At 35.0% G+C, this 15,678-nt stretch overlaps 6 protein-coding genes across 10 annotated transcripts; 3 read left to right on the top strand and 3 right to left on the bottom strand.

Annotated features, from left to right (window-relative positions):
- Positions 1-73: 73 nt before the first annotated feature.
- Positions 74-2,828, top strand: LOC100119034 (peptide-N(4)-(N-acetyl-beta-glucosaminyl)asparagine amidase). The gene is made up of 6 exons (XM_016984488.3): positions 74-602; positions 685-1,010; positions 1,094-1,288; positions 1,360-1,534; positions 1,611-2,042; positions 2,114-2,828. Exons 1-6 carry the CDS (start codon positions 363-365, stop codon positions 2,699-2,701), a joined length of 1,956 nt encoding a protein of 651 aa, XP_016839977.1. The 5' UTR covers positions 74-362; the 3' UTR covers positions 2,702-2,828.
- LOC100118996 (tyrosine-protein kinase hopscotch) lies at positions 2,698-7,850 on the bottom strand. Its single transcript, XM_001602804.6, has 12 exons — positions 7,436-7,850; positions 6,994-7,292; positions 6,537-6,902; positions 5,972-6,453; positions 5,530-5,881; positions 5,292-5,451; positions 5,092-5,213; positions 4,861-5,014; positions 4,433-4,772; positions 3,999-4,348; positions 3,576-3,913; positions 2,698-3,501 (listed from the first exon to the last, which is right to left on the bottom strand). The coding sequence occupies exons 1-12, from the start codon at positions 7,535-7,537 to the stop codon at positions 3,141-3,143; spliced, it is 3,426 nt and encodes a 1,141-aa protein (XP_001602854.2). The 5' UTR covers positions 7,538-7,850; the 3' UTR covers positions 2,698-3,140.
- An 82-nt stretch (positions 7,851-7,932) lies between these two features.
- Positions 7,933-9,123, top strand: LOC100116647 (copper transport protein ATOX1). Of its 5 annotated transcripts, none has more exons than XM_032598136.1 (4): positions 7,933-7,995; positions 8,405-8,556; positions 8,635-8,710; positions 8,786-9,123. In XM_032598136.1, exons 2-4 carry the CDS (start codon positions 8,545-8,547, stop codon positions 8,914-8,916), a joined length of 219 nt encoding a protein of 72 aa, XP_032454027.1. In that variant the 5' UTR covers positions 7,933-7,995; positions 8,405-8,544; the 3' UTR covers positions 8,917-9,123. The 5 variants fall into 5 exon arrangements, with proteins under 5 accessions (XP_032454027.1, XP_008210350.1, XP_001602301.1 ...); XM_008212128.2 differs by having other exon boundaries at positions 7,941-8,144; positions 8,228-8,556; XM_008212127.4 differs by having other exon boundaries at positions 7,964-8,227.
- On the bottom strand, positions 9,124-10,835 carry LOC100678074 (POC1 centriolar protein homolog A). Its single transcript, XM_031926575.2, has 6 exons — positions 10,695-10,835; positions 10,276-10,628; positions 9,992-10,202; positions 9,730-9,929; positions 9,380-9,661; positions 9,124-9,308 (listed from the first exon to the last, which is right to left on the bottom strand). Exons 2-6 carry the CDS (start codon positions 10,612-10,614, stop codon positions 9,126-9,128), a joined length of 1,215 nt encoding a protein of 404 aa, XP_031782435.1. The 5' UTR covers positions 10,615-10,628; positions 10,695-10,835; the 3' UTR covers positions 9,124-9,125.
- Positions 10,836-11,245: 410 nt separating this feature from the next.
- On the top strand, positions 11,246-13,663 carry LOC103316768. The gene is made up of 5 exons (XM_031926576.1): positions 11,246-12,251; positions 12,323-12,460; positions 12,612-12,778; positions 12,844-12,937; positions 13,006-13,663. Exons 1-5 carry the CDS (start codon positions 12,048-12,050, stop codon positions 13,108-13,110), a joined length of 708 nt encoding a protein of 235 aa, XP_031782436.1. The 5' UTR covers positions 11,246-12,047; the 3' UTR covers positions 13,111-13,663.
- On the bottom strand, positions 13,513-15,551 carry Or216 (odorant receptor 216). Its single transcript, NM_001190778.1, has 9 exons — positions 15,387-15,551; positions 15,021-15,146; positions 14,816-14,929; positions 14,469-14,746; positions 14,267-14,389; positions 14,106-14,196; positions 13,882-14,018; positions 13,677-13,809; positions 13,513-13,566 (listed from the first exon to the last, which is right to left on the bottom strand). The coding sequence occupies exons 1-9, from the start codon at positions 15,549-15,551 to the stop codon at positions 13,513-13,515; spliced, it is 1,221 nt and encodes a 406-aa protein (NP_001177707.1).
- Positions 15,552-15,678: the final 127 nt, after the last annotated feature.

The following is a 15,678-nucleotide window of genomic DNA, read 5'->3' as shown; positions in this document are numbered from 1 at the left end:
AATACGCGCGCTGATTGGCTGAATTTCTCGTATCCGCCATTGACGTTTGACCAATCCAAATCGCGCATGTGTCTGCTACGAAACGATATATAGGTATATGCAGCGCGATGCTTTATGGTATGTCATAAAGTGGTTATAAAAAGTTTATAGCTATTTTATTAACAAAAATCTAGAATTGATTGGTGACAATCGGCACCTGTTCCAGCGATGTTTCATTCCAGTCTATAAAAGCTTTCGCAGCTGAAAATCGACTGACTGCGATTGATCAAAAAATAATAAAATATTGCAAGTCACTCTTTGTTTACATGTTCGAAAAATTGATAGAAGAGTCATTCATAATTGAATTCATGTCGATGCCGTGAATGAAATCCAACCGTAAAATGGCTGGAAATTTCAAGCACTGCCTTACACTTTTGCAAGAAAATCAAGAGGACGTGAAAAAGGAAGCGCATCATATACTTTTGAAGCTTTGTAATAATATTCTAAAACACCCGCAGGATCTAAAGTACAGGAAAATTAAAATAGACAATCCTGTTGTTTCGATCAAACTTTTACCTGCGGCAGGTGCAATAGAGTGTCTTTTTGAAGCAGGGTTTGTTGAGGTATGTACTTTTAAATACTTTGTTCGTTTATATTTTCTCTGGTGTAAATATTTCATTCACGATTTTCTTTATTTGTTAATAGAATGACGATGAATTTTTCCTACCTCCAAATGCCTCACTGACAGGTGTGAGAGATCTTTACAGCCTTTTAAACAGTTCTCAACATATCACAACGACTAAGCCTGCTTCTGTGGCTTCCACAAGTACACAAAAACCAACTACTTCGGTAGAGAAACCTCTAGTTGAGGAAAAAGAGTATAAAAGAAAAAGTTTCATCGAACAACTTATAAGACATTTTCATGATATTTTAAGATACGAAGATCAAGACTTACAAAATAAAGTTAAGTCCATACTACCTCTTGAAAAATTGCAAATTACTGCCATGGAAAAATTGCGTACTATACAAAGGTAAAAGAATCATATTTAAGAGATCTCTTGACTGTTCTAAAATAAAAATACTTTTCACTGAAAAATAATTTTCACGTACTCAGAGAAATGAAAATCAAAAAAACTCAAGATGATGTAGTGATCGAAGATTTGCTGTTAAGTGAATTGTTAAACTGGTTCAAGAATAAGTTTTTCAAATGGGTTAACAGTCCAGCTTGTAAAATATGTACCGGAGATTGCTCTTATGATCGATCAATAGTTTCTACAAACCCAGACATATCAAGAATAGAAATTCATAAGTATGAGACTTGCATATGTTATTTTATAAGTTTCCATTGCTTATGTATAATACTTAGTTCTGATGTCTTAGGTGCAAAATTTGTGGAAGTGAAACTGAATTTGCCCGCTATATCAATCCAGAAGCTTTATTGTACACCAGAAAAGGCAGATGTGGAGAATGGGCAAATTGCTTTACTCTCATATGTCGGACAGTAGGATTTGATGCAAGACTTGTGTATGATAAAACTGATCATGTTTGGACAGAGGTTGGTATGATAAAAATATATTATATAGATGCACTGTCGTATATTAACAAATATTTATACTGCAAATCTATTGTAGGTTTGGTCGGTAGCTCACAATAGATGGATACACGCAGATGTCTGTGAGAATGTAATGGATCGACCACTAATGTATGAAAAAGGATGGGGTAAAAAATTATCATACGTCATTGCATTTTCTAGGGATGAAATACAAGATGTTACTTGGCGTTACACTCGTAAATTTGAAGAAGTCATGAAACATCGAAACGTTTGTAGCGAAAAGTCGCTAATGCTGTTAATTAATAAATTGAATTTGCAACGACAAAATAGTCGTGGCTACAGCCAAGCGAGAAAAAAGTTTGTCACCAAACGATACGTAGAAGAATTAGCTCAAATGCTAAATGCACCTCCTGGCTGTAAGAAACCTTGCGAAACTTCGGAAAATGAATCGGATTATGGGGGAAGGACGTCTGGTTCTTTAGCTTGGAGAATCTCTCGTAACGAAACCGGGGTAAGTTGAGAACTCCTTCAAACTGGTTTTAGTTTAATTCGATTACATTTTGTAAAATTAAAAATTTACAGGATACCTCATTTACGGCAACTCAGTGGAATATTCCGCGGGACGTTTTGAATTTCGAATTAACTTATTCTATACTCAATGACACTTATGTGACCAAAGACACTTCCAATAGTAAAAATTTAGAGACAAGACAAAAATGGCAAACTGGTGTTGCATTTGTAGAAGGTGGAATCTTTACTAAGAAGGAAGAAGATTGGAAAATGATTTACTTGGCAAAATCACCTGGATCAATTGTTGGGAAAATAACTTGGGCCTTTGTAGTTGAAGATAATGAAAACATGTACATAAATTCAGTGAAATTGCAAGCAAAGACTGCGACTTTTCACGGAGGAAGCGTAAAGTGGCAAGTCGAAGGAATTTATTCAAACGAGAACACAAAAGGAGAGAGTAAAGTTGTGTCTATTCTTGAAAGTGAAAACTTTGAAACAAAAGACTTGAAAGGTGCAATTAAAATCAATGTGACTGCTGTACTTTCTGGAGGCGAGGGAGAGTCAGCATGGCAGCATGCTCAACTATTTCGTCAAAGTTTAGACGCGACCTCGAATGATCTTTCCATGGTGATAAGAATAGACTTGAAGAAGAAAGGTTAAATATAAAAATGTATATATTTTATTATAAGTTGTAAAAATAAAATAAAAGTAAGTTTCCGTATATACAACATCTGTGCGCGAACAAAATCACAGAATACACACATTTGCGTATTTAACGCATATTAAATTACATGATTACTTTCGTCGTCACTTATCATCAACTGTCAAATAATTTACAATGAACGGAATGGTAATTCATAATCAATTTGCAGCATACATGAAAACGTTTTGGTTAATAAACTTAGCAAAAATATAACAAAATAACAATACATACAAATTCATCACATTAGCAGGTCTTTTATATAAACAGATTATTAACTATAAATAGTTAATCGTTATTCACTAGGTGCTCTACCAACTTTTTTCGCAAATCTCATTAATCGATCGAGGAACACCGAACATACCGCTTGATAATTATACCATGGCACGTGCAAAAACATTAATACTCATTGTTAATCAAATCCCGAATATCCTTGCAGAGTTTTGCAAATTCTGGACGTTCGTGGCTCTGAATATTCCAGCAAGGATACATTACTTTTGTGTACACTTCTTGAGGACATGTTGCTGGACAAGGTAGTCGTGCACCTCTTTCCAGAGCTTTTAATAAGTCTGCGCCTCCTTCTTCTTCTAAAGTATTAACAGCCTTACCGGATCCTTCAACTTCGACTACGCTATTACTACCAAATTCCGGTAACTTTGGATCTTCACCAAAACTAAAAGTCTCGTACATTGTCACACCGAACGACCAAACATCCGAGCGAGGTGAGAATTTTCCATCCCTTAAACTTTCTGGCGCATACCTACGAATTTAATGTCATATTTTAATTCATCATTCTGAATTCAGAAATTTAACACTTAAATAATGCAATCTTACCACTTGATGGGAAGATCTCTATTGGTTTGTAATATATAATAATCATTTTTGCCAGTTACTTGGGCAAGACCGAAGTCGCTAATTTTCACTCTATTATCATCTGCAACGAGAATATTTCTTGCAGCAAGATCTCTGTGCACAATATTCATGCGACCGAGATATTCCATGCCGGTAGCGATATCAAGGGCAAAGCCTAACAGTCTTTTATTAGTGAGGCTCTCCCGATGTATGGCAAGATAACTTTGTAATGAACCGTGCTTAACGAATTCCATAACTAAGCACACCTCCGGTTCCGAAATAACGCCCAATATTCCAACAACATTGGGATGCTTCAAAGTCTGAAATATACGAATTTTGGATGAATTTTCATGCTTCGAAGCAAATAATAAATTTGAACATCATGAAAACAGTAGATGTCATTACCTTCATTATTTCTATTTCTCTTTCAAAGTCCCGCAAGTCAGCTTCAAGAGCTCGCATTTTCAACTTTTTAACTGCGACCTGCTGAGGTTCGGCATCTTTTACACTATCCTTTTCGCATATTCCCAAATAGACTTCACCGTAGAAGCCTTGGCCTATGCGGCCTTGCAGAATTACGTTACAATCGGCATCCAATTCGAAAATGCTTTGCATCTGTCCCAACAAGCCACCATCGTGGTCGTATCCATTATCGGCATTATCGCCACTAGTTTTTGCCCACCAACCCAAATAGGTTGAAAGAACATCCTCGGTGTCTTCAAAAGGTACACCGCTCCATTCCATATGCGCCAGACCTTAGATAAACATGATGATCAAATTTAATAATAGTTCGGTAGCATATTATAATAAGAAATTCATAATAATAAAATTAAGTCTACCTCTCGTATTATCTTCAGAATCGTCCCATGGGAGGCTTGTCCGATCCGTAAAAAGACTGCTAGCTCTTGATTCACAATCCGACGATGAATTATGCTCAGTAACTTCGCTAAAATCGTCATCGATAAGTTCCGAATCGTTTGCTCGTTTTGGAAACGCCGTAGCATACGCATGAGTTCTTCTTGAATTGTACACTTGGTACTTTATTTGATTGATGTCTCGCATTATGGCTTGCGGTTGTTTCCTCGAACCTCCTATTTCGCCCCAGCAGTCTGTCATAAGCTTATAAACCTCTGGTGGACAGCCATTTGGTATAGGTAGACGTTTTCCACTTGCGTAAAACTAAAAGTTAACGTTAAATACATAAATAATGACTAAACCTAGATTTATAAATGATATACAATAAATATGTTGTGTAACTTTAGAATACCTTCTTAATAGGATCGGGCTCAGTATTTGATGGCAAAATAGTTCCTCGTGAAAATATTTCCCATAGCGTTGTAGCTATGGCCCAAACATCGGCCTGTATGCTTCGTCTCGCCAAATCTGGATTTCCGTAACATTCCGGCGGCAACCAATGGACACTTAAAAAAATTACAAGTATGCTATAATTCTGCAATCCATAAATTTAGTCACATCAAAAAGAAATATTATTATTTACTCGGCTGGCTTATAACTGAAAATTCCAGGGTCGGCTAATTTCACGATAAAACTGTTATCGGTGTGTGCGTGTACCAATAATTTTCGACATCGAATATTTCCGTGTACAACTCCGTTTTCCTCCTAGATAAAATAGGTTACATTAAAATTTTTAAAGAAATGTGCAAGTACACAAATAACCAGCCTCATTATCCAGCTTACCAAATGCCAAACGGCAGTAGCAAGACAAGCTGCAGCTTCAACCATGTCAACAGTCTTAATGGTTTGTGGAGAATTATTACGTAAATAAGCATCTAAAGCTCCTAATTTGACAAGTTCCAAAAGCATCCCAACTGACGGAGCAAGAGTTACGCCGTACAATCTAAATATATTCAATCAATATTCAATAATTAATACTAATACTAGCAATCAAGTACATTAATATGCGGGCTTAACTTACCTTACTAGAGCACTTGACCGCAGTTGACCCCACTTTTGTGCTAGTTTCAAAAACTCTTTCGTGGGTTGTCCTTCATCTTCCTTTAATAACTTGATTGCGGTTTCTAGCCTCTTGCCTTTGGTCACGCGCCACATTGCTCTATAAAGAGTTGTGGTCGGACCACCGCAAGATGACGAATTTAAACGCGCTTGACTTTCCTTACTTTTAGGAAAAGGTTGAGCTTTATAAACCTGCAATTCATGCGGTGGTACGCAACACGGTCTTCCTTCTAAAACTCCGGCAATGATTTCTTCATCAGCTGCTACATCACTTCCATATCCTTCAGGAGCACATATTAGCAATGGCGATTTATCTGCAAAAAAATATGGAAAATTTTTAATTTGCCGAGATTACTCGCAAAAGTATATTGAAAATCAAATCAATGTGTTTTTTAAAATATTACCATATTCTGAAGGAGGCAAGCATTCGTTCAGGTATAATGCACCTTCAGGGTCTTGGTGAGCAGCAATCAATTGAGCAATGGATCTAAATCGTTGCATGGATTCTGATAGAGCAAAATCTTCAGGTCCGATTTTTTCTATCTTTCGAGTTCGTGGTTTGGAATCTCTTCCACAAGCATCCAAATAGTATGCATCATATTTAGATTCACTCTCTCGCAAAATAAACGTTCCTGCTCTGTTGGCTCTCTTGTCTTCAAGTTTTGAATATGAAAATTCCCCACCAACAGGTCCATGGCATTTTAGCCTATGTAAACGTTCTAAGCTAGGCGTCACAGCATCACCACAAAGATTGAATGTCCATTTTATAGATAAACGATAATATCCATCAAGTGCTGAGACAAATGACATGAGTAATGAATTTGTACTGAATTTCAAGTACGATGGTATTCCATTTTTTCTCGATACTTCTACAGTATTATCTTGCCTGTAAAATAACGTAAATATGAGTACATAGACTTTAGAGGCAATAATAAGATGGATAAAGCATTGTATAAATAAAATGCATACCTGATGGAAACGAAACAGAGATCTTCGATAGCACATAATACTTTCCAATTACTATTACTTTCTTCAATTTGACAGTATTTTATGTCTGTAGCATTTATCCTTAAAAGTACACGAAGCGGTGGACTGGTCATTCCCTTGTCAATTAAAGCCTTATACTCTTCGCATAAATAATTAGGAGCCATAGATTCAAACTGATTGAGGTATTGCTCTTTGACAAAAGAAGCATCATGTCCAGATATCCGAGCCAAAGCATTATGAATTGGTTTTCTTATAAAAAAAGAATGTCTTTTTATACATTCCTTTGGTATATACTTTTTATAGTCAGATTCAACAATTTCACGTGCAACATCTTTTTCCAACATAACTCTGTAAATTTAAGAATAACAAGTATTCAATCAAAGTCAGTATTAAAGTAATATTTATACAATTGTAGAGTAAAGAAATGTTAAATAGTTACCTATACATATCACAAACACCTAAACCTATGAGCTCACGCCTGTGCCTTTCATACACAATATCTGGAACTTTGTTTTCCAGTACATCGCCTCTTGCTTGTTGAAAATAATAATCATAAGCTCTAACATCTAACTGTTTTAATCTACGAAGACTAGATGGTTTGAATCTTAAGCGGAAGTCAAATTTGTGCTTTTCTTTTCCATCGAATTTGTATGCTGAATGATACCAAAGTTTTGTAGAACGATTTCTAAGTGCGAAAAGATGTCTTGCCACTGGGCCAATACCAAAATATTGACATACCTGAAAAAATCAGATATTAAGTTATTTTAGTCAAGTCTATAAATATTCGTGCATAGCCAATCAGAACGAAAGACCAAAAAGAAAGGGCTAAAGTCGAATACAGCATAATAAGAAAATGCAAATAAACCAGTTTGGCTTCTAACCTTAATGCACAAATCCTCCGCAGTCCAACCTGTGACATAAGTAATATTTATTATCTTCACTTCTGTGGCCACGTTTATTACTGCTAGTTTATCCTCCTCCATGATTATTAAGTGTAATCTTGTCTATGTTTTATCCATTATCCTTAGATTAATTAGAACGTTTTATTGTTACAAATCACTGGCTATAAATAGCATATAGCCGTAAATCTACAGACGAACTTACAAGTTATCCATTACATAGGTACTTATCAACACTTACAGAAACACACACACACACACAGACGTTATTTAACTTTTAAGCATATACGCGAATTTACTAACAACATCCGATTGTTTATACATGCTTAATATTCAGGAAACTATATGCAATCATGATTCTTTCACGTTATTCGCGGACCTATTCGCACATATATATACACTGTTTGTGTATACATGCTTAGTTACCGGATCACACGACGCCGTGGACCGCGGCGCTGAGTGCTCGCGGCACTTGATGCAGTGGTGGTGGGGAGCGGTAAACAGTGTGTTGCAAGATAGATCTGTAGATGCGATATATATAGGTATATAACGGCACTTTATCTAGAACTATTGCCAACGTGGCTGCATTTTTTTTTTATCAAAGCAAGGGAGAAAAACGATCCGGGCAAACTAAATTAATGGAAATGTTACGTCTATTATCAAAACTAGCTGGCAATGAAGCATATTTATTGTAAAAACAAAATATTTCAGCAATACTTCATGTTGCTGGGTAATTAAAGTGTATTTAAAATTTTTTAATTCATCATTTCTCAGGTTGGTATACCTTAAAGCTGTAAACTATCCAGTTTGTATCTTTTACTATCCATGCAATGAGATAGAAAAGGAGAACACTATAGTCTTGTTTTACCTGCTATGCCTATACTGCTTTTTCTTCTGCCACGCCAAGTCGAGCCACCTCTTTCTAATCTAAGTCATTTTAATAATAAAAAGATAACAGGTTATCGATAAATAGAGCTGTTACGATAAGGAAACAGAAGTGCATTTTTGCAAACGTGGTGACCACATAAAGTATAAAGTTGCGTGAATCATCTAATTTTTTAAGATAAATAAAGTTTAGCGAAGCAAGAAATATGGCTCAACAGGTAAGTGTAATGAGGTACTTATATATTTTCTAACAGCATATTTGAAAGACAGATTGAATGAAAATATGTTCATTTCAGACCTACGAATACAATGTTGATATGACCTGCGAAGGATGCTCTAATGCTGTCAACAGAGTACTAGGAAAGATACCAGGTTGATTTGGCTTTTTTTTGTGCATAAACTTGTTTAATTGATTCATTAACTATACTATAATTTTTATGATTTTAGCGATCACTGAAGTCAAAATAGATCTTCCAGCGAAAAAAGTTTTTGTAACGACAAATCTGGATCAGAATGAAGTTTTGGAGTCCATCAAGAAGACTGGAAAAGCATGCTCATTTGTTGGAATTCAAAAGTAAATATAAATAAAAGAGGTTGCTTCTTTGCACAACTGTACGTTGAGCATTTATTCAATTAAAAGATTTTACAAATATTAAATATAAAAAATAGTTTAACATACACAATGATATTTTTGTACATTTAAAGAAGACTATGACTGATGAATAATTTATTTTAACGCAATAATGGCCATATGAGGTATAAGGAATAAAATACTCAAACAAGAATTTCATTTTTTATACTCATCCTCAACTAAACTTAATTGTAGCTCCAGATTTGATACAGTATCATGCAGCATTGCAATTTCTTCTTTGAGAGCTTTTATACTATCTCTTCTGCTTAATTTGCTTGATTTTCTAAAAGAGTCATTTTTACAGGTAGATAGCATAGATTTAATTTCCCTTTTTAAGAGCTTTAAATAGAAAATATATGATATGAAATAATTTCACAAAAAATTTGAAAATTAAATTGCAAAGTTTTTACCTGTGATCGATTATTAATGTCTTCAGAGCTCACGTCATTCACAATCTCACAGGTATCAAGGGTTGCATTCTGTAATTTTAATTTAGTGTCAAGTGGTATAAGTTTTTCACTTTGAAATATGGGTCTTTCACCTTTATCAAAGTTAGATTTCCACACAAAAAGTTGGCGATCAGAGCTACCAGATGCGAAATAATCTCCATTTTTGGAAAACGTTATCGCAGTAACACCATTTGCATGTCCTTTAAGTGTATAAATTGGTCTACCTTCTAGTAAGTCCAACACCTACAAAATATAATGATTTGAAAATTTACAATTTCTCACTCCAATTTAAAGTACTGATTTTTCAATACCTTTAGAGTATAATCTTGTGAAGCAGTTAACATAAACTTTCCATTGGGGTGAAATCTTGCTTTATTAACTGGTCCTTCATGCGCATCATAGCACTGCTGCAAATTGCCTGTTTTTAAGTCATAAATTTTTATACAACCATCTGTATTAGCTGCACCAACAGCTAACCCATTAGGATGAAATTCAACGTCCAGAAATGATGCTAAAAATGTAATTTATTATTAACCATTGGTCTATATTAAAAATATAGCTGTAAATTCATACCTTTCATTTCAGTAAATGTTTTTATACAAGTATTACTTGCAATATCCCAGATTTTAACAGTCTTATCATCACTGCAAGATGCTATCAGCTTTCCATCAGGAGAAAATTTGGCACATCTTACCCAATTTGTATGGCCAGTGAATGACATCAAAAATCGCCTTTGACAGACCATCCACAATTTTACAATTTTGTCATCTGAAGATGTCACTAGCTAAATAACCATTGATGTTAGAGCTTGAAAGAATATATTTAAATGACATTGAAAAAGTAGGAATCAAATCTACCTTGCTACCATCTGCAATAAATTGCACAGATCTTACAGCTCCATGGTGAGCTATAAAATCCAAAGATTCCCCTCTAACTTTTGGAACCCATATTCTTACAGTTCTGTCTTTTGAAGCACTCGCGAACACTTCTCCGGAAGGAGCATAATCAACGTCTAACACTTCATCCTTATGAGCATGAAACCGATAAGCTCTTGTTGAATCAGCAATACTCCACACCATCAACGTTTTGTCAAGATTGCTTGATACAATTTTTGTTGTCTCAGGATGAAATGATAATCCAGTTATTGTACCATTGTGCCCTTTGTAATGTTTTTCAACTACAGGGTCACACTCCATGATTAAAAGAGTTCCTGTAATTTTAGTAATTGTGAGATTACAATTCTCCGTTTCAATTCGCAATTTTTATTTTTGCATACCTTTTTCAAAACTTAAATTTGAACGATTTTCCGTTAAATAACCTAAAACACCAGGTTCTTCCAATTTCCTCGTGAAAAAATATAGATTCTGTGATCTTTTTGCAAGGTTGATACAGAAATATGCTGCTCAATGCTTATTCGTGTCAAATAACATTAGTAAACTTGATAAAAGTTTCAAATTGTTACATACTTTTATCATCGCCCCCAAAACAACAAAGATTTCGGAGTAGCCCGAGAAATTCGAGCTACATGTATTATATATGTAAAAATCTGCAAAATCAGTACATTTTTAAGACAGTTTAGGAATAAACTGATTAAAAAATTGAAAGGGTAGTTAATAATACCTTCTGCAATAGTCAAAATTAAAAGTGTCACTGTTTACATGCTAACCAACGAGCCAATGGGAGACGCTAAACTGTCGTTTTAAAATGAACTGATTCCGGGATTCCTAAGTCTAATAAATTATATTTATAGGTCGAAACGAGGAATTGGAACGTTATGCGGGATGCCAAAACGCGGGAGTATTCGAAAAATGCATAACCAGTTGCGCGCGCGGCAAAATAAAAAGCGATAGAGGTAAGGGAATCTTCTCAAAACAGGGCGATAATTTCGGGAACACAATTATTATTATTAATCGTTTCGACTCGAGGGAAACACCGTAGTACCCTCTCGAGAATATACCTGCTCTCTTTGTTGGTATATCACGGAGCAAAGCCATTTAAAAGTCGATGCATGTACATACCTATATGGCCTGCACTCTGGCGTTCGCACATATTTCATCGTGCAGCGCAAACTCTAATGATGATCTACGACCGGCCACCGCGCGCACAGCGTCTATAAACCTCCTAATTTTTCCTCTATAAATTCGCGTATACCGAGCGTGAATTATAAAAAATAGAATGCGTTCTCACGGCTTACCCGCTATATATCTCTGCGTCGTTTTATGGAATTTTTAGAGAAGCTCTTGAATCTTCAATTTTTTAATCAAAATATCAACAATGCTCTACGTCCCTTACAGAATACGTACATTTGAGCCCCACGATCGGACGATACTGCAACTGATGGAAATAGCATCCGTACAAAGACCCCACACCTGGCAAAAAAAAAAAAAAAAATCAAAATTTAAATCAATACACAAGATATTATTATCATCTATAGGCGCAATTACGATATTTATTTACATATAGAAAATTACCGCTGCGTGTACCGATAATTTCGATAATCGCTTTTCGATAATTATACGCATACGACGCATTTATTATTCACCATCCGGACGTGCGGGAGATGCGCAAAATCGATCCATCTCCATGAGTCCGGAGCGACACCGAGAGATACAAACAAACGGAGAGCTCGATGAGACGAGTCGTACGATACTGGGGAGCAGAGGCAATGAACGAGGAGGAAGTGGACGATTGTTTGGAAAGTTTACGGCAAGAGTCGAAGAAAGAGCTTGACATTTTTCACAGTTTGCAATCGAGGGCTGGGTCATCGGAAGCGGAGACGTTTTTGCCAAGACTCGTCTTGATGTGTAACTTGATAGCCGCGGTGCTATCGCAGGTCAGTCGCTATAAAATAATTCTTTATACTATATGTTATGTTGTTTTGAATTGTCGTTTTCTTCAATGCAGTTGCTCGACGTTTTCATCAAGTGCGAGAAAAATGTCACAAAGCGTCGTAAAAGTGTAACTAAATTCGAAGAAAGATTACACTGTCGAAATGAAATCACGATGATGAACTACCTCGTTTCAATCCTGTTCAGTGCAGAGGTATATCAGATAAATTTAACTACGCACTATAATTGTTTTTGAATAGTATTAATATATTTCACTGAAAATAATACGGCCGCACAATATAAGATTATATAGAATTACTGTAATGTGTGCATATTGCACATTTGTTAATTCAACTTCTTGACAGATGACTGTAATACCTGCAGTGTTAAATTATAGTCTATCCCTGAATAAACTCGGCCCGAATTTTTACTCGTCATACTGCTCTACTGCGACTGTGAACGTTCAGGTTTTTTTATTCGTTTCTCCGACATACTCGGGAATGCAATGTCAGAATTCAGCTGAAATCGTCAAGTAAGGTTTGGATTGTTTATTTCCAGAATATAAATTTTGTAATCTCATAATTTAAAATAATCTAGTGGGGTACTTGGTTTCTTCAAATCCATTTGTCACGTTGCCTTTTTAACATCCATTCTTGGCACAGCTTTATTTTACACTTCTAGCTTGCTCACAGTATGTACGATCCAAAAATTATTATTTTCATCCAATATCCTATCTAATTTTAAAGTTTTATGTTGTAGATGATTGACGTATTTCTGGATGTAACCAGAATATTTCTAAGGAGAGTGGATCAATTCGAATCCTTGTACTCAATGACTATGGTCATTTGTATATTTGTAACTTAAGTATTCCGCAACAAATAAAGATACTTATTATTGATATAATATCATATGGTTCAACTAAAAAAGAATATATATTAAGAAAAAATAAAAATATCATACCTTTTGCACCAGACTATATTAATGTCGTCACCTACCGTTTTTCACTTTTAGTAAATGATATAAAATATCCTTCACGATGTGTTCCGTAAGAGGGTTCGGTAGAATTTTGGTAAATCCCCCACGAAACGTACAACATAATTTCGTCTTTCAGCACTGATGAAATTGGGATAATAGATGATAAGGGTAATGATAATACAAATAAAATATCCAAGATTCAACATTTACGCGCATTTTAATATGGAATAAAAAAATATATGAACACTGAATTTATCTTGAGTAAAATATAAAAAATACTGTGGAATATTTTTAACCGTTCATTGACATCATGACTGTAGCGTAAGACATTGCCGTTTTGAGAATCTACAATAAATAAAAATGATTTTGATTGTTAGCATAGTAGTGTGATGGAGAATTAGTGATATTCCCTAATAAAAAAAAAAGATATTTTAAATCATCATTCATATGCTTACAGCTGCAAATTGCTGCAAATTCATCTCCGCGATTCCTCCAGCTCTTAAGGTAACGCTGTTTGCATTGCTCTGAAGTAGAGAATATATCAATTTCTGTCCTTTAATAGACAAATTATACCATCTATTTGAATACCTAAAATGTTAGAAAAATAATTGCATTGTTTCGGTTGGTCCAGTATGAAAGTAGATAATAAATTATTCGTACACCGCTATGAAAATTTCATCGCTACTGTTAGTCAGTTGTTGTGCGATCCAATTCATATAGAACAAGAGAATAGCGATACCCAACAGTAGACCCGTTCCAACAACCTTCTCGATCGGGTGTATCATGTTGAAGATATACTGATGAAGAATAATTACGTTATGATATTTCCTGTTTACAAAAAAGACATCTTGTGTGTGCAATAATTAAAGAAATTCCATTCTTACGTTAAACATGAGCATTCCCATGCCAACAAGAGAACAGCCCATAAAAATCAAAAAGCTTATACTGAACGAATCCCATATCAACTCGACGATCCTAAAGAAATCAAACGTTCCAGATCATCATGATTTTTTCCAATTCTATATTTTTGTATTGCAAATGTAACTTTATCGAATTCTTGTGCATTTCACAGACAGCTCTTATGCTTTCGTAAACCTTTTTGTCGTCGACTACTCTGAATTCATATTCCCGTTCACCATTGAGTATCCCAATTTTACTTAGCCTGTGTCTGCAATTTCAAAAACGGAATGAATACATATAAATTTTATTGTAAAAAGACGTATTTATTTGCCAAGGAATTCATTTACCGTACAATAGCGAATAATCCGCAAGCGTGTTGTATGTTAGCTGCATACATGGTGTCAATTGCCATGACAGCTACTGTAACAATTATTGAAACCACGTATCCGTGACCAATGTACATGTGGTAATAATACTTCTCATTGTCTATGAGATCAAAATAGTGCTGATGGTAAGGCTGAGCTCGAAAACGGGTTCCGTTTTCCAAAGGTTTGATCCTATCGATTACAATGGTCAGAAAGGGAAGCACGTAAAATAACGTTGTAGCGATTATCGCATAAAACACCTGAAAGATTTATGTTTAAAAAAAAATAGAGTATTTCAAAGAAACTTAGAAACGTGTAACACCACCTACGTATAACACAGTAAGTAGTCGTGCGAATGCCGAGTAATTATTCAAAATTTGGATTTCCTCTTCATCGATTAAGCTCTTCCAGTCAGCGGCTATTTGCTCGTAAATTAGTTTGATCTAATAGAAATTATAAAAAACATCGAAAAATGTAAACATTCGTTAAATTGTGTCAAATAGAGATATTTATATACGCCATATGTCTATTTACTCTGGATTCAAAGATGTAACTTGTCACGTACTTAATCCAAGTGACTGAAAGATAAATTATAGAAATTGTATCTTCTATCACGTACATCCACTTTTTTTGTTTTCTGTAGTAGTTTATTCCATCTGCCTGTCTCGAAAATCATACAGTATGCAATGTAGAGCATGGTTGATTTTGTTGTAACTAATTCCCCAGGTAGTGCCCAAGCCTTGAAACGCATTTAAATGAAAATTTTAGGGAATGGAACTATCGATCTTCAAAGTATTTTCCGGAAGTTTTCTTGTTCGTTTTGGTACTTTTTAAAGCTTTGACACTATCTGGGGAAGTTACAACAAAATCTACAATGTAACTACATGTACATGTACTTACAAATGATGCATACAGTGATAAATCAATCATCGTAAAAAATATGAGACAAATAACTTTTCTTGTTCTGCTCAATGTTGGCCACAAACCAAACATAATTAAAAGTTTTTTATTCAGACTGTAGTGAGGTCCGTCAAATACTGCCAAATCAGTTTCACTTATAGTCATCTTCTAAAACTGGTAAATCAGTTCTATCAGATATGAAGATCCTAAAAATTTTCTGTTATTAAAAATCGCTTCAACTAATATTACGATGCGAAGTGCATAAAATATTTATGTTTATTCGATACTATAA

The sequence above is a fragment of the Nasonia vitripennis genome, chromosome 3 (assembly GCF_009193385.2).
Source record: "Nasonia vitripennis strain AsymCx chromosome 3, Nvit_psr_1.1, whole genome shotgun sequence".
NCBI classification, from domain to species: domain Eukaryota; kingdom Metazoa; phylum Arthropoda; class Insecta; order Hymenoptera; family Pteromalidae; genus Nasonia; species Nasonia vitripennis.
Note: the sequence above shows the minus strand (reverse complement) of the source record. Positions and strands in the feature narration are given on the sequence as shown.